This window comes from Pieris napi, chromosome 15 (assembly GCF_905475465.1).
Source record: "Pieris napi chromosome 15, ilPieNapi1.2, whole genome shotgun sequence".
Lineage (NCBI taxonomy): Eukaryota > Metazoa > Arthropoda > Insecta > Lepidoptera > Pieridae > Pieris > Pieris napi.
The window spans coordinates 10,155,268-10,174,377 of record NC_062248.1 but is presented as its reverse complement, the minus strand read 5'-3'; the positions used below and the strand labels follow the sequence as shown (position 1 = coordinate 10,174,377).

General features: G+C 31.6%; 1 protein-coding gene across 1 annotated transcript; it reads right to left on the bottom strand.

The window, feature by feature from the left end:
* Positions 1-225: 225 nt before the first annotated feature.
* LOC125056666 (FMRFamide-related peptides-like) lies at positions 226-14,864 on the bottom strand. Its single transcript, XM_047659917.1, has 3 exons — positions 14,794-14,864; positions 1,890-2,027; positions 226-1,092 (listed from the first exon to the last, which is right to left on the bottom strand). The coding sequence occupies exons 2-3, from the start codon at positions 2,018-2,020 to the stop codon at positions 678-680; spliced, it is 546 nt and encodes a 181-aa protein (XP_047515873.1). The 5' UTR covers positions 2,021-2,027; positions 14,794-14,864; the 3' UTR covers positions 226-677.
* Between the last annotated feature and the right edge of the window lie 4,246 nt (positions 14,865-19,110).

Below are 19,110 nucleotides of genomic sequence, written 5' to 3'. Positions count from 1 at the left end.
GATACAATCCAAAATGTTTTTGACATAAGGGAGAAGGTTCCCGTTCCTATTATTGCTTAAGAAATGTTTAAGTGCATCATTTAAATGGCTATTTAGATTATTAGCTCTTGTTGTATTAAAACTAGCTCAGTCCTTTCCATTCATCCTGTTATCTTTTTCTTTGTACTTCGAATCTGTTTGCTGCATTCAATTTTTTTTCTTGACTTTTTAAATAAAACAATTAAGTTCATACAATTTCGTATAATTCGCCATTTATTTCCATTGCAACAATCATTTAAATACACTTAAATTGACGTTTACCAGTTTAGATAAATATAAAATATTTAGTGAAATTATCCGAATTAACATATACCCAGCCTTTGAAATCGGATACTTTCACCAAATTAGATAAAAGTTATAAATCGTAACAATTTTTATATACAATAGCATCGTTTTAAACGACATTTAGAAGGTTTCTAATAAAATAAAGTAGCGCTTTGTGCTTAAACTGTACAAAATTTAAAATAAGAACATAAGTTGAATGTTCTACCGTATCTAGTTGATTGACATAAACAATTTGGCACTAATCTAACAATGAAAGTTCAAAGATTACATTTCTTAAATCTGTTCGGCAAGCCAAGTTTCAATTGCATTAACCAAATCGATAACAGAAAAAAATTGGCACAGCATTGGCAATTTTACGATTCACAATCGTGGCACGTTTCAATAGATCTCTTCTCGTCGTCTTCGTTGATCTCCTCGCTGTCTCTTCCCAGTCTTATGAAGTGGTCTCGCGCTCTGTTCTTCCTTTGAGGGTACCCACTGACATAGAGCTCAGAACTTTGCTCGTAGTTCGGCTTTTCCTCCACATTTCTTCCCAATCGAATAAACTTAGGGTCACGGCCCAGACGGATAAAGTTCGGGCTTCGTTTCGAAGGTTCATTCTCGTAGTCGTTTTCGTAAGTTCGCAGAAGTGTTATCAAGTCATCAGTGGTGAAAGTCAAGGGTTGGGATCTGCCAAAACGAAGGAAACTATTGCCCCGGCGCGTTGGTCGTTGGAACTGCTCCCGGATTTCAGCTGCTGACGGCTCAGGTGGATAGGAGCGACCAAACCTGTAAAAATATAATTTAATTTAAATCTGACACAAACAATTTATAATCTGAACAGGATTACTAAAAAAAATTATGCAATGTCAACTTGCTCATCTGTTGTTAAGTGATACCGCTGCCCATGGACACTGGCAGTGCCAGGAGGCTCGCAAGTGAGTTGCCGGACTTTTAAGAATTGTAATACGTCAGTGGGCTGCTGGTTCCATACAGCAGTGATGCGTATCAAAATCTATGAGATATGTTCTTTCTTCATACGAACGTTATTTGGCATTGGTTTCTATTAATTTCTGATTACAATAAGTATAAAAGTTATTCGGTACTACGGTTAAAAGATTGGTGGGCAATCAAATGTAACAAGATGTCTTACAAGAAAAATATCGAATTTCCAAGTATTTTTCAACTTTTCCCCATAGGCCTGGGATAAGACAGAGTGGACACAACAGCCAAGTTTTAAGTAGCTAATTTATTTAATAGCTTCAGTAACGTCGCCATTAACGTTGTTGTTCAATATGGAGTCTGGAGTTTAACAAAATATTTTTCTTTAATACATATAAGCTACAGCAAAACTATTATTTATAAAAACATAATATAATGTAAATCTTGTACATGGAAAGTGTTTTACACAATTGTCTCGCATAATACGTTTATTATTACCAATTAATATTGCCACGGAAGAAATAAAAATGTAAGAATTCTCCATTTTTTAAAATGATTTTAATTGTCACTAAACAAAGATGACCTTCACTTAATGTTAAAGAGTTTAGTTATATATCTCGAACTTTCTATAGTACAAAATATACCTTATCATACTCCGATCAACAGCGCTTCTTCTCCTTGCTTCCAGATCTGGGGAACGCCTCACCGGGTTTGCTACCACTTCAGCCATGAGGCACAGAAGCACTACAGCAGCTGCGTGCTTAGTATTTGTCATTTTTAATCTGTGAACCAAACAACATCTAATAAAAATTCTCGCGTCACAATGTTCGTTCCCATACTCCTCCGAAATGGCTCGACCGATTCTTATGAAATTTTATATTCATGTTCAATAAGTCTGAGAATCGGCTATATCTTTCAAACCCCTTAGTGATAAGGGGTGTCCCCCCCTAAATTTTTATTTTTTAGATAAAATTTTTGGTTTTTTGTTTTTTTTTATGATACGGCATACAAAAATAAATAGAACCCCTAATTTTCACCCCTCTACGATGAACCACTATTTTTTATTTTTTTATTAAAATCTTATGACTTGAACTCTGAGGTCTCTAGAGAATTATCACAGACAAAAGTTTTCATTCCGGAAAACCGAACAGTCCGGGGTAGCATAGCAAAATGTTCCATGTTGGTATGTACTTAAAAGGTAGGCTAGGCATTAAGGAGAAACGAAGTTCGCGGGGGCACCTAGTAAAATATATTAAAATTTATTCGCCGTTTTAATACTTCCATAGCGATATTTCTCCGGTTTTTAAATATGAATTCGGTGTAATTTTCTCAATATCCGTAAGTCTTGTGTACCAAACGTGGGATTGAAATCGTGATCGCTATTGGTAGTCATCAGTGCAGGGTGTAATTGAATTGCAGCCTCTAGGACTATGAAGCTTATCCAAACGGTGTCCATGCGTCGGGTTGTCTCTCTCCCTAAAATATGGCGAGGGAGCCGATAGCTGGCCATGCGTCATACTCGTGAACGGGTGCTACTTGTGGTGACTGGTCGTACTTGAATTCGTGTATGCGGTGATGTTAATTATTTCGACTATGTGTTTGCGTGTTGTTCCCACGAGAATGTAAGTGCGTGCTCCTTTTTCTCCATGCCTCCTGCTGATAGAGGACAACTATTTGTTTTTAATTTTTGTTATTATTATTAATTACTTAAGATGTCATGTGGAACATGGTGTAATGGTTGCAGCTTCTTACAAGCGTTGTGTAAAAAAAAAACCATGGCGATTAAAAATAGTGGCGGAGAGTTTATTGCCAATTCTTCTCTTCCGTTCTACGCCCTTGATTTGAGAACTGGCACTAAATGTAAAATAAGAAGTATTAATATGTATTTATTTACTGACAAGTCATAAGTGTACAATGTGTTACCTATATGATTAATTGATTTTTAAATTTTTGTCTCCATGATTTAGTCGATAACGTTCACAGAACATAAACTGGAGGTTTTGATTTCCATTGCTAGCTAACTAAAATATACGTAACTGAACTAATGTTAGGTTAGATAACTCGTGCAGCATTAAAATCATATAAATTCCATACTAGGAAATATAGTACTAAAAGCGACTTCAAACTAAAATCGCTAACATCACAAAACATCAGTCGTAAAATAAATACTATTTGTGACGTGATTGAAATGCTGACCTCACACCAAGGTTAGCGAAACAGACTTTAAGGCGCCAATGTTTATACTATTAAATTATGAAATGCAACATAGTATTCCATTTCCTGTTATATTTAACCATATTCAATAGGGCCAGGTTCTTAATTCGTTAAGAGTATGTTCACCGATATCAAAAAGCTATTTTTAAAAAAATGCTAGCAATTCAGTACTATAAACAAATAATATTTATTTAACTATAAAATTGAAACGGACTGATTTCAATATCCATTTCCGCGAAACATCTCACAAAACAGCAAAGCCACTAATTTTACATAAATAATAGATATTTTGTTAGTTCTTGCATTTTAATTATTGTTTAAATTAATATTCATACTTAACATATCTTTCAAATTCACTATATTTTGTACAATTTTTATATTCCTATGTTCTCTTGTTTATCTAAAACAATATACGTACTGTTAATTTAAAAAAATAAACATAAAACAAACAAAACAGTGGCGCTACAACCTTTTTAGATCTGGGCCTCAGATTTCTGTATCTGTTTCATGATCATTTGTCAATCTAATAGGCAAGCAGTAGCCTCCTGTGCCTGACACACGCCGTCAACTTTTTGGGTCTAGCCGGTTTTCTCACGACGTTTTCCTTCACCGTACGAGCAAATGTTTAATGCGAACATAGAAAGAAAGTCCATTGGTGCACAGCTGGGGACCGACCGAAGGTGGTAACCTCAAGGATGAGAGTCGCACTTTGAAGCCAATACTGCTCGCTGAATTACAGTTTGACATATAGTATTCTGTATTCTGAGATAAAAATCTAAATTTCTGATCAGAATTCTTCATTTCACTATGATATTTGGTATAGGTCCTTAAATGTTGGCTTTTATCCTCTCTCAGCTAGTAGCGTTATAAAATGTATTTTGTGACGAATTTGTCTACAAAAGCGTCATTAAATTGTAACGTTTATGGTGGATAATATGGCAAAAACGAAATGGCTACTTAATGGTCATTGTTTGGTTGTGACCTTGAGAGCTGTTTCAATCACGGATGTGATTTTTGAAGTGAAACTTCTTTAGGCGCATGAGGGTAAAATTTTTACGGATGAAACGCAATAATAATATTAGCGTCACGAAGATGTGAAGCGTTTTTTGTCAAAGAAAATACCGATTGAGAGATAGTGAGAAGGGCGAATTATCTTATAGAAATTCCATTTTTAAAATCAAAATTTCGTAAAGAGAATTTATGAAATATTAGTATTTCATACTTTATCCAAAATAATTTATTGAAATCTCAAATGGGGAATTGTAAATTAAAATGCTACGTGTTTTTGTTATATAAAAAATAAATTTATAATTTGTATGAATTTTCGACACTTTTAATATTTTAATGACAATTAAATTAATTAAATTCCAACATATCTTCATTTTTCCCTCCCTCTAAGTCTTGGAAATCTAAAGTTTAAGATTTGTATAAATATGAACAAGACTTAAAAATTACCACGCACTTTTTTTTTAAAGCAAAGTATTGGCAAAGTTGTGCTAAGTGGAGGCGCTAAGGCGGTTAAAGACTCTATAACTAAATAAATGGACCATATAAAAGGACTATATAAAAACTATATTAAAGGACCAAGGGGAAGAAGGAGAAGAGACTCCTCAAAAAAGGTGGATAGAAGAAACAGAAGCGGTAACAGGAAGCCAATGGAGAAAGAAAGCCATAGCCTGAGTCAGTTGGAAAAAGCTGGACCCTATACCCGTGAAGGGGTTCCGATCGACGGTACTGAAAGTAGCTAAGATAGAGGATATATATATGTGGGTCCGGCACAGCACTCCGAACCGGACCTACGGCAAGTATTAGATTGAGAAATGATCATGAAACAGATTCAGAAATCTGACGCCCAGATCTTGCTCTTTTATCTCTGCCTTTCAATAAATTTAAGAAATGTATTGAAGAAAAGCTGTGTAAAAAGTCAACGATTATCTAGTTGATAGAAGGACCTGGGACTAGTGCTAGACAGGCTACCTCTAATTAATTTACGATATTTGTTTTAAAATAAGTGTTGTTTGATGATTTGCTACTTTAAAAGAGTACCGAGAGTTTTTTACGCCGGCTTTTTCTCTCGGCCTACACCCTCTGTCTTCTTTGCCGATGAGTAGGGATGCCTACAAATTCAAATTTAATGACGTGGAATAAGTGATACATGTATCTTATGTTCCATAATAAACATATTTTATTTTATTTTATTTATCTAAAAAGGTTGTAGTGCCACTGGTTTGTTTGTTTTATGTTAAACAAGATAAAATTTTAAAATGTAAAAAAATCTTAGCTGTAAATTATTGTTTCTTTGTCATGATTGAAAAATAAACGGGCTTTTATTATTATTATTGGCATAGCAGTGTTGGCGTAGGCTTCAGCGTGCGATTATATGTGCCCATTTAACAATCACTCAAATGGTTAAGTAAAACATCGTGAGGAAATTGCCTTAGACCCAAAAAAATGGAGGCTGATCACCTACTCGCCTATTAGATTGACAAATGATCATAGAATAGATACATAAATCAGAGGCCCATACCTATAAAGGTTATTTAAGTATTATTAATATATAGTATAGTTTTTAAAGTTTGTTTTAAAAAAATATTATTAAAAATATATATACCTTTCCTCTCAATAGAATTCCTATCTCCTGGACGAGCTGATTTGCCCGCGTCAACGTCCATGTGGACGAATTAAATAATTTAAAAAAAAATCAAACATACATAAACTTTTCTACATCAAATCAATTAAATTAATATAAACGGATTTTATGTATCGTTAAATGGAGAGATAATAAAGCTTTCCGATGATTCAATTGCTTTTTTATAACGCTTGAAATGATTGACGATAAGGTTGATAATTTGAAGTTCTTTAATACTAAGCCGTGTTTTTAACTACGAACAATCATAAAAATTCTCGTGCTGAGACTGTGAATTGGAGTTTCTTGCTTCTTTACCTGAATGTGAGAAGTGCGTAATGAGGAATAATAGGCAACGAAGAAAGTCTTTTAGAGAGAAAAAGGATAATTTATTTGAAATGTTCACCACTATTCTCACGAATATCAGTTTTAAAAACAAAAAAGGAAAACTGTAAGTTTATTTTGTTGGTTAGTTTTTAACAAAAATTTTGTTGAATAACTGACACAAAATAGCTTAACTTATTAAATTGTATGGACATTTGAGGTGAATTGTTTTTTATCGGGAATCGGACATAAAAAGGTTAAACTAAAAACTTTAATAAATTCAAGTTCAAATAAGCTATGAAGGTGTTAAATTGAATAAAAAGAAAAGATTTTCATTTTTTATGTTTGTTGCGAATAAGTTCCACAACCCGGACGGATTTCACTTAGTAATAAGAGTAAAATAGGATTAAATTATTAAAGTAGTAGTAACATAGGATGATATGTTTATTTTCAAAACATTTTATTATTATAGTTAGTTGAGCGTATTTATCTATATATTTTTCGCTATAACACTCTACCAAAAAAATAAATAAAAATTCGACAAATTTATCTACGTAAGAGGCTAAAGTCAGTAACAGTTGTTGTTCGTAAATAATATTCTAAAGTTCAAAAAGCAAAAACAAATCATTCCTTGCTCTTATTGTTGCCCATAATTCGTTTTAAAGTATAATTTTTCACGAAGATCCCTGAAGTGTTCAACAAGAACTTTAAGTAACTTGGTCCTTCGCCAAAAGAACAATACATTGAATGTTTTAATTATTTATTAAGTGATTCAGTAATAAGTCAGAAGTTAGAGAATAAAATTTAGACGTGTTTCGACTTGATAGCGGCTCCTTATAGATTTTGCTATTATAAAATTAATGTTTGATACATTTTGATGCAATTTGAAGCTTTTTTTTGTTCCCTACATACTGTAGGATTATACAGTCACCTATTAGCATTTATTTTAGCCAGACATAGACATAGACAATTAATTTGTATACTTAATTGGATAATTTAAAAAAAAAACATTTAGATTGGAACATCGATTGTAGTGTTTCCAATATAATTACAGAAGCACATAAGGATTTGCTTATGTTATCATTCGTAACTGACTAAATCCTTGATGTATATTGTTCGGTACAGATTTGTATTATAACTACATGGTCAGGACATCCCCTTTAAATTAAGAAACTTTTCTCTGTACCTGAATAACTATCAAGTTTAAAGTCCAATGATTATAATAATCGCTAGCCATCACCCAAAATCCATAGTTAAACTTCTGTTGCTAACCAATTCTATAGTGCTTTTATGCCAATACTTGCTAAGCCATTTAATATCATGTATTTTAATATGTGTCTGAATAAATTTGATCCCACATAGCTCATATGTAGCTTGTATGTAATTATACGTTGGTATTAATGCAATGCACAATATATGATACGCTACGAGAATACTTTGTAAAAATTTTGTAAATTGCTACGAGAATTGCTACAATTTGCTACGACGCTACACAGTTCACGAAGGTAATGTATATGTATGTATACTTGTACCTTCAATTGTTTTAAATAACTTCATTAACATTTCTGGATTCTACTATCTGTTCCAATCCAGATTTTTCATTTTCAAAATTAAAGAACACTAATTAATAATCTAATAGATTAGAAGATCAATATATAATTAAATATTTCGATATTACAATATTATTAACCAACATAGTTAAAATAATAAAATTAAAACAAATTTAAAAAGTTTAATCCCTGTGGCAATATACCTTGAATGCTGACAGCATTTCCTACCTGTATTCGGATACTTAATCGTTCAGCAAGAAAAGCTCTAGATCTGGTGTCACCGGTACTATCTACTAGGCACCAACTTAACTTAATTAGGGCCTGTGCACTAGAACCCCACGGCCCTCAAGAGTCTCTTCAAAGGGAACAAAATCAAAGTTAGAGGAAAGACTTTTGTTTGAGCCGTTTATAATAGAGTATATTATATTTTAATTAAATACAGAGTCATATCAGTAATGTCTGGCTGCTTCCGCGATCGTACAATACCGCATTGTCACCATATAACAATAGAAGCATCAATTATTTTAATCTAGGCTTTTGCGGATATATCTATGTTATTATTTAAACTCCAGTCAAAATATTTATTTTATTTGCATTGATTAGAGGAAATTTATAAATAGTTTAGTCACAATTTTAAATATCACGTTTTTGAAATATCTATCAATAGTTGTTATTACCAATATGTGCCCTATAACTCAACAATAAAATGTTTAATTTAAATTAAGATAAAAAAGAATGTCTACCAGGTGAACATGCAGGTGAATACGGTCTTTGATAAACTGTTAATTATAGCCCAGTCCAAACGATAGTTTGTGAGGTTCGTAGACTCAGAATACTCAGTGATTATTGGGCCTTAAAAATCAATAAAACGAAAGTAACCCATTGAACGTCATACTTATTGTAACTGGCTTAAATATGATGTTCACCACTTGTTTGAAGTCCAAATAATAAGTAGACGAAAGCATTTTTTAAGCATACCCAAAGCTTAATACGTTATTCACATTTAGGATTAATATTATTTATGATACAGTCCTTAGTATAATCTTTAAGATGAAAGGAGGGTTTAATTCCACGCTGTAAAGCTAACCGGATCGTTGCTTCAGTTTGACATGAGTTTATATGATACTTCTGTATAAATTATAAAATGTTTTTTTTTCTGCGGGTATTTGTAATCAGCCCTAACTAAGGCTATGGGCGAATTTGTTCTGTGGTGCTGTCATGTGGAGTAGCTTTCTATTGGAAGCATCTACTCATCTTCTGTCTAGAGCTACTGCCGATCTTCTAGCTCTAGAATATGGTGACGTTTTAGTCGACTCACATACTGTCTAATGGTGAGTTGGCGAGCAAGTTCGTTCGGGTGACAGCTTAACCGCTCCTTGTATTTAGCTGCCAGTCTCCGGATTTCCTCTTTGATAGTTCTCATTTTAAGGTGTTTGTGAACTTCGTTGTTGGTTATGTACCATGATACTTTTGCAACTGCTCTTAGGATTTTGTTCTGTTGTCGCTGGAGTATATTTATGTTGGTATCACTTGGTATAACTCCGTAACTAACAAAAAAAAAACAGTGGCGCAACCTTTGTAGTTCTGGGCCTCAGATATCTGAATCGGTTTTATGATCATTTGTCAATCTAATAGGCAAGTAGGTGATCAGCATCCTGTGACACACGCCGTCGACTTTTTGGGCAAGCCGGTCTCCTCACAATTTCCTTCACCGTTCGAGCGATTGTTAAATGCGCACATAGAAATAAAGTCCATTGACTGCTCCGTACATACATACTGTTTTAAAAAAAGATGTATTACTATGTATATAATGTTTTAATCATAGTTTAAACAATATTTAAGTTAAAATAGTTTCATGAGAGTGATTTGATATAATTTTCAATATAAAGTTATAAATGCTTTTTAAATGTTGAAGTTAGTTAAAAACTTTACGTAATACAATGCAGAACTATAAAATATTATTTTAATAGCGCTTATAGACTATTAAGACTGAAAAGCCGAGTAAAAATGCTTCCTAATTGATGCTTACGGTGAAAGTGCGTTGCGGAAAAATAGTGAAAATAGAAAATGCAAAACGAATACTTTTATTTATAAAACGTATTCATTTAAAATTGGTTTGGAAGAAAGAAAAATATTATGATTAAATATGTCACAATTGTATTTCTCAGGAATCTAAATTTCTGAAAATGTAAAATTAGAAGAATTTAATATTTATTTATTTTTGACGTTCGTAAGTGTACATTATGTTACCTAAATAAATAAATGATTTTGATTGATTGATTGATTTTTTTATTTCAAGAATTGCAAATATACATAAGTGTATTTATTTTACTGTAAGTGGTTACTCTTTTTCACCATACCGGCTGCTGATAGAGGCTAAACTTTTTTAAAAATTGTAATATTTCATATGGAGCAAGGTATGTCGCTTTACTTATCATGTAAAATAAAATAGTTGGTGCAGGTTATCCTGCCAAATCTTTTATTACGCCCTTCATTTGAAAACTAGCAAGTCTATACGTATATATAAAAATGTTAAGTTGGTTTATGTACTCAAAAAGTTCTGCATCGATCGAGATGAAACGATACCATGTTTAGCACGATATATAATCCGCATCAAGGATTGTTATCATCAAATATTTTTATATTTTTTTTTTATTTTTTCATTTGTTTTCCACAAGTATTGCAAAATTAAACTTATATTCTTTGTTTTGTTTCTCATTTCTCAACCATTCAATTACAATGTGCCACCGCGAATCCTGGCTGGTAACACATAGACTTTAGATTTACATGTAGTAAACATTTTTTAGTTTTTCATACTTTTATAAATGTACATAAGATTGACTTGAGTCACGCTGAGCCACCGAATTCTTTGTGACCACTTTATGTTTGAAAGGCGAGTTATTGGTTAACGATACACACTTAAAAATAAACCCTTTATCGGTCCTAAACGGGATGTTTTTACGGACGTTTGAAATGCTTTCAGTCTTTCTAACTACGCATTCAAAACGTTATTTAATAATCTCATATATCATTGTCAATTATTTAATTATACCAGAGTGTGACATAATTTAGTACCCCGAAACAATGCCATATATCTTTATTGAAACCATTTCAATTGTCAGATTTAATTAAGAATATGTTTATAAATTTAATTTAATTTTCATTTGATTTCAAAACAGTTAACTTGCTGCTTCGTTTAAATGGTATAATAGACGAGTAGGTTGTCTGGTTCAAACCCGGGAAAAACATAAAACCCCTTTGTGATTTTCATATGTTAAAATTTTGTATCTAAATGCAAAGTAGCTAAGAAGATATTAGAATTTTCCGGTACCGTACTAATTAATAAGTACCTACAGCAAAAACCTCATTATTTTTTACCCAAGTTATAAACTTAAAAAGAATTACAGAGTATCGGATTAATGAGCGTATTTAATTCTTCAGAAATTTTCCTTTAGGTGTTAAGAGTATAAAAAGTAATTCGATCGGTAAAATTCAAAACTGAAACTCACATTAGGGTTGACAATCACGGCTGAACTAACACTGCTTTAAAACTCAATATTATTATAAACATTGATAACTTTGTAATTCATTCCGGTAATAAATATCATAACATGTCTTCAAATATATAATTATTATCAATCAAAGATTTAAGTTGGCGCCTAGTACCGGTGACCCCAGAGCTGGTGCTTTCCTCTCTCAACAAATAAGTATCGCACTGCAGCGAGGAAATGCTGCCAGCGTTAAAGGTACACAGCCACAGGGACCAAACTTTTCAATTTACTTGTTTTATATATTTTGATTATCATCATAATATGAAGGTTAAGAATATTGCAAATACTATATTGTGTAATGTCTCTAAATATGGTATACTTTAAAATAAACTCTCTTTAATATACCTGGAAAACTACTAATTATTTTATATTAGTTGAGGCGAACTCTGATATTATTATAATTAATTTGCTCCAATAATATTCATCTAATGTTGGTCACATTAGGTAAACATCCATTTTGTGATTAGGGAAGCTGTTTACCAGGCTAACATGAGTCTAGGAGAGGTCAACAATGACTTTCAAAGGCAAAATGAGGCACTTAATAGAACATTGCTAATCACATGCAAATTTTTGTTTTAACAGGTACTGAGTAAGCTTTTTTATGCTAGTCTCTATGTATATAAAATTCTGCCACAATGTTCCGATTGAATTGATTGAATGGCCGATTCTTATGAAATTTTTTATGCATGTTCAGAAAGTCTGAGAATCGGCTACTATCTATCTTTCAAACCAAAGTGAAAAGGGATTTCCACGCCAAAATTTTATTTTTTATTTTTTCGACAATTTTTTTATTTTTTTTATGGTACATCATGCAACAATACACACAATTTTCACCCCTCTACGACCAACCCCTATTTTTAATTATTGTAGATAGTTATTTTTATTGAACTAAAAAAATGTTTCCTAGAAATAAACATGGCAATACAAACGTTTTCCGGGTCAGCTAGTTTTATTTATAAGAATGTTTCTTTATTGATATTACTGTTTGATTATTAGATTTACATCCTTATAATGTATCTGTCTAGATTTATGACTTGATAGCCATCGTGACTTTCTTTCTTCCCCCAAAAAATTTCAAATGTGTTTTAAATACTTATGTGGACTTTGATGTGATTATTAATTTTTTTGAATTTGTTTTTGTATGTGGAGCAGTATTAGTGGCTTGTGTCTCTCAAACCTGTAGTTTTGCGTTTAAATCACAGCTGTACAGCTACTATGTGTGTGTGTGTGGAATTCTCTTTGTTACAGACCATAACTCTCGCGTGAGATAAACATCGCGAGAAATGTTGAGACGTGTATTACGTGCAAAAGACCAACTTCCCAATTTAAAAAAAATATCACGAAACAGATACAGATCTGAGGCCTAAAGCTTGTAGCGTAAATAAATAATTCATTTATTGTTATTAAACAAATTAACTTTTACACTGTAATGGTCGTTAAATATCAAATAGCATAAAGTTATAGCTGAATTTAAATTCTTTTGTTTTTTCTGACTACGAATTAAAGTTGCGACTTTCTTAGAAATTATTTTCAAATATTCCAAGTTCCAGAGAGAATTATTAATAGAAACCTTTTCAGTTTGATCATTGCTTTATAATTTCATCAGAGATTAAAGTGATAGTGTCAAAGCACTAATATATGCGCATTGTAAAAGACAAATAAACTCAAAGCTATAAAGAAAATAACAATTAACGACAGTTCAATGTAATAATAAAACATTCTTAGTCTATTGTCTTTGGCTCCACTGGTATTGCTCTAAAAATCAAAGACATTTAAATACAAACAAACAAAAATCATTTATTCATGTAGGTAACACAATGTTTACTTATGAACGTCAATATACATAAAATGCTTCTAATTTTACATTTACTGAAAGTTCTCAAATCAAGGGCGTAGAACGGAAGAGAAGAACTGGCAATAAACTCTCCGCCACTTTTTTTTTTGAAAATGAAATCGGTGATTTAAAGTGACTTTACTATTTCATTTTATAAATAAATATTTGGTTTTAATGTTTATAATATGAATTGTATTACATAAGAACCGAAAATGGTACGTCTTGTTTTATCTTTTTTCATACTCGCGTTGGACAGATCTCTTAATATCCAAATGACTGGACCATATCTCAAGATAACGAATTAATAATACAATTGGAAGACTTCCAAACTTGATTGTATGGCTAAAATATATAAACAATGTTACAGAAAAATCATATTAGTAACACAGAGAGGATAGGAAATATTGAAATGTTCAAATATGTTATACTTATTTTTGTTTTTATTGAGATGACTATATTATTTATGTGTCTAACAGAGTGAGTGTTTTTTATTTAAATATTTTGTATTATTATGGAATTCGAAGCTGTCGCGTGATGTTGATTTAAGTGTAAAAATTTTATTAATATGAAGTAGAGAAAATTTCTGTTTCGAAACAATTACAAATAATACAAGCAAAGAATTGTTGACCTATTCATAATTTTTTTTAAATTATGTATTTTTTAATAGCGCTGTATTTTCTTTTTATGTCTATAATTTCAGGAAAACGCATGTTAGTTATTAAATATAATCTTTATTACAATATTATTATATTTACTTAACCTTATTATAAAGTTGTTGGTTTGGGAATTATCTGTATTAATAAATATTTATTTATTACTTCTATGTTTTATTCTCTATATATAGAGAATAAGACATATTTGTACATTCATTCAATTTCATCTATTTATTTTGCTGTCAAAGGAAAATTGGACTCCAAAGACATAATTTTATACATATAAGAAAACTCTGTAAAGCGCACAAAATTTAATAAAGTTAAAATCAGTCGTATCAATGCTACAGGCTTTGTTTTCAATTAAAAGAAAGACAGTTGAATGTTGTCTTTTGATTGGAGACGGGTTAAGCCCTAAGGCTATATAATAAAAGTGTTAATTAATATAAGCAACATACTGATTTAATTTATATTTTAGTGATAAGAGAGAGGAGAGATTTAGATGATTTCTTTGAAGAAATTACCCAGCCAGTTAGTACATTTATGTGAAAGGAAATTTCTAATGAAATAGATTTTTATATACCAGGTACAGTTGTTGTGATGAAGTTGATATTGAATTAAATTTTTGATGTAATTATTTAATTTATAAATATTATTTTCTTATTATATAACACTATTGACTTTGTAATATGAATTTATCTATTGAGTTGTAAAATTTAGGAAACCTTAAATATATATAAACTAAGGGTTGTTTAGCTACTAAATTGATTAAAGTAGTAAGGTCCTCTCAGCTACTCACCGTCCTCACAACACTCGCACACAAACTTTTGAAAGCGCGTAGCACGTCTACGGCGTAGCGGTGGTTCTACGTTATTGCATATCGAAGAGCCACCCCGTAGCTTTTATGCGAACGGATGTGACGTCACTTGGAGCATTGTCAAGACTATGGGACGTGGGTTGTGGCTCGATTTATGGTGTTATAGAATACTCCTTGCTCTTAATAACAGTGTTTAGACAGTATAAGTCAAGTTTAGGGAGCCACTAGACAACAATAAACTTTAATTCGATACCTACTCTTAGCTGAGATATTCGAAAATTTATATGTTATTTTATTATTTTAGTAGTATGTATTTTACGCCTTTGTGAATATTTGGTAGGTATTCAATTATCAGTACATTTTGCTTTAAATTTTATAATATAACATTAACGTTGCTGACATTCATAAGCATGCTCTACGAAGCATCTAAATTGAATAAACGTATTTTGATTTTTTTGATTTTGATTTATATTTAGAGATTATTGTATATGGCAGTAAATGTAAAATTAGAAGCATTTCATGTATATTTCTTTTTTGACTTTCATAAGTGTACATTGTGTTACCTACATGAATAAATGATTTTTAAATTTTATAACGATTTTTTTTAATTTATGATTGCATCTACGTACAACATTTGAGGCTAGTTGCTCCTCGAGATATTTCTAAAACCAATATCATTTAGATTCCTACGATAAAGACCGTAACAGAAATTCTTAAGAAGTTGGCAACGCGGACACAACTTAGTACTAGGATCTTTCTCACTTTTCCAAGGTATTGGTATATTACATCTTACCAAAGTGTTGAGAATTGATATCAAATTTAGAGTCTTTATTAATTAAATAAGATCGTGATTTAATACCAGGCGCATTTTGATGTCAAAAATATATAAATGTATAGGTAGGCAAAGCTTAATCGATTTGTGAAAACCGCGTGAAAATCCATTGAATAGTTTCAAAGTTCAATAGTTTCATCCATAAGTTGATTTAATAGATAAAGACAAACACATTTATTGTCACATATAAGAAATATATTGATTATTGATAAAGAGGTCGCAAAAAAAATGCCAGACAAATTGCCTTGGGCGGAAACTATTATAAAACAATTAACCTTACTAAATTAAGCCTTAAGAGAGAGAGAGAGCTGAGGATTTTCTCGCTTAACGAAGAAGTATCGCAATACAGCGAGGAAACACTGCCAGCATTAGTGGTATACTACCAAACCTTTTAATTTCTTAGCTGTCTCTTTATCTATCTTTAATTATTATTATTACTATATAAGTTAAGAATACTGTAAATACTGTATATTTGATTCAATAAATATGTATAAATAAATAAATAAATAATTTTGAAAAAATAATGTTTGATTTTGACCTAACAAAATCAAATCGAAATGTAATTTTTATGTACACCATAGATGATAGATATGGTGCTTCAAATCTAAAAGGTAGAACAGTCTAACCAATGCCCAAACACCCTAAGGATACCAAGATCTTGTATATAAATTCAGCATTGCGAATGCTTTATTAGCGCCATTCAAGTATGTTGTCACCGTAAAGATTGTGGCCCGTAGATTGAAGGTGCAACAATACAATTAAGAACATCACTAGGAATAATTAAATTTACATGCATTCTTCAATTCTCTCTTAAAAGGGTAAACGTAAAAATGTTTTGTTATATTAAGTTAAACAAACATTTATTTATAGAAATACTAGCTGACCGGGCAACCTTCGTTTTGCCATGTGAGTATATCATTTATAATAAAAAATAGGGGTTGATCGTAGAGGGGCGAAAATTAGGCGTTGTATGTATTTTTTAATGCTGTATCATAAAAATTTATCTAAAAATTAAAAAAAAAAATTAGGGGTACATATTATACATAGGGGGACATACATATTTCATGCCCTTAACATTTAGGGGGATGAAAAATAGATGTTGTCTGATTCTCAGACATATGCACACAAAATTTCATGAGAATCGGTCAAGCCGTTTCGGAGGAGTTTAACTACAAACACCGCCACACGAGAATTTTATATGTCAGAAATTACTGTAAATTTAACAAGTATTTAGTTCAGGTTTCGATGAATACTTAACACAACTTACGACTAATTTGTTCCTTAATCCATTCAAACTTGTATTGTGTAAATTATAATTAGGCCAAATATAGATTTGTTGCGTTAGACTTAGAGCATTGCGATCATCATTCATAACACATGTCGTTAATAACATCGGGACAATATTCAACGTATTGATTGAATGGCTTTGCAGAAATATAAAATAATATAGCGTCAACTTAAATTAAAATTACAGCGCCTGGGAATTAGTATAACATTTCTGTTATTGTTAATTGATTTTACATTTCGTCATGTCATTTATTTTTGAGTCTAAGGGTCTGTTTCACAGTGTATGGATAAAGTACCAAATAGCTATGCAACACATAAATTATTTGTAAGATAAATTGTGCTATTTGTCATTCATCGGACTCATAGCTTATGATGGACTTTATGTGACGAATAGCGCTATCTGACAGTCGTGAAACGCAACAATAGTGTTTATCCTACCAATAAGTAATAAATAGCTAATTTGGAACTTATGTAGAACTTATCCGTACATTGTGAAACAGACCCTAAGACATTCTGCACTTGCCAGGGTTTGAGCGGTTTCAGGTCCTTGGTGTCTCAAAACGCTGTCAAATATAAACTTCATACACGCAACATTCACCGGTGAGCCTTCTGCCCGTATGCCTGTGTGTGTTATTATTTACCTCAATAGACAAATGACTTCTTATTAATGCAGTTTTTGAAAGCAACCTTTTGTGCTGCACTCATATTCCTAGACAAATATGTTGCAATTTTAAACTAGTGCACACATGTACAGTTGGAATTATATATATTTTTATACGATGACAAACGATGTCTCGTTATGCAACTGGAAATCTGATAAGCACCAGCTCTGTAAATAAAGTATGAAAGTACTGTCGACTTCGAAGAAACTTTCATCCTATTTTATCGAATAGCTTATTTATTTGTCGTGGTATTTGGTTATTGTAAAGTTTTAGTACACATTTATATTACCAACTACCTGCCCCCGCGAACTTCGTTTCTCCCTAATATAATTTCATTACTTAGCCTACCTTTCCAGCTACATAACAACATTTTGCTATGCTACCCCATAGACACTGTTCACTTCTTAATAAAACAGTTTTTAGGTTTTTCTCTCCTTAAAAACTTTTCTCAGAGTACAAGCAAGAAATTTTTAAAGAATACTCGAATTAGCAACAAATTTGTGACACATTTTTAATTATATTTATTTAATATTTTGTCAATATGTATCAATAATGCTTAAAAAAATGCATAACATTCAAATAATAGGTCAATTTAACAAATGCAAAAATATTCTTACATATAAATTCACATCGTTTACTGTATAGGAAAAAAAGAATTTGAACTAAAAATATATAAATATATATATATTTGGTTTTCCTTTCCTTTTTCTATATCCACTATATTTAATTCGACGGATGACGTATCTTGTCTACGTAAACTAGTTTACCACAGGTTATACTGGCTAAAAGAAAATGCGTAGGAGGTTCATTCATAGAAATCTACGTTTTTGGACGAACTCCAAGACGTATAGACGTCTTGTCCCATTTTAAGACCCCAATGAAATTCGGCATTATGATAAATTAAATATAGGAACTTATTTTTACTAGTCTAAGCTTAATTGTTTATTATATAAAATTAAACTTAAATTTGCCCGATCACATAATTCGTCATAATGAGTTGTGTATATATATCTTAGTACAAACTATGCTCGAAATAAAACACTTACACGCATTATAAATCTATATAATGAGGTGTACGCGAGGCTCAATTGTTTCCATTTTGTCTTCAAACGCGTCTTTTCGCAAAAATAAGCAAATTTAATAGTTTTAGAGTTCACGTTAAACACACGTACACACCTTAACACATTCCCACGCACACTTCAACCAATAAATTAATAGTAATTTGCATGAAAAGTTTATGGCAATCGTAACATTATTCACTGTTAGAGGCGGTGGCTTTGTTTTGTGACGCATAATAGCAGCAGAAATTAGGTACATACCTGAAATTGATATTGAATTATCGTTTCGATTTTTTTTTAATTTCGACGCTTCGGGTACACCATTTCCGAGTGATGAAAATATGTAGAAAAAAAATTGGAGCTGTTCTAAGGCGGAGCCGTGATTTCACAAATTTACCATATTAACTAAAATGCATCTTGTGTATTTATACATCTACTTAATTTTCGTTATTTTAGTGTC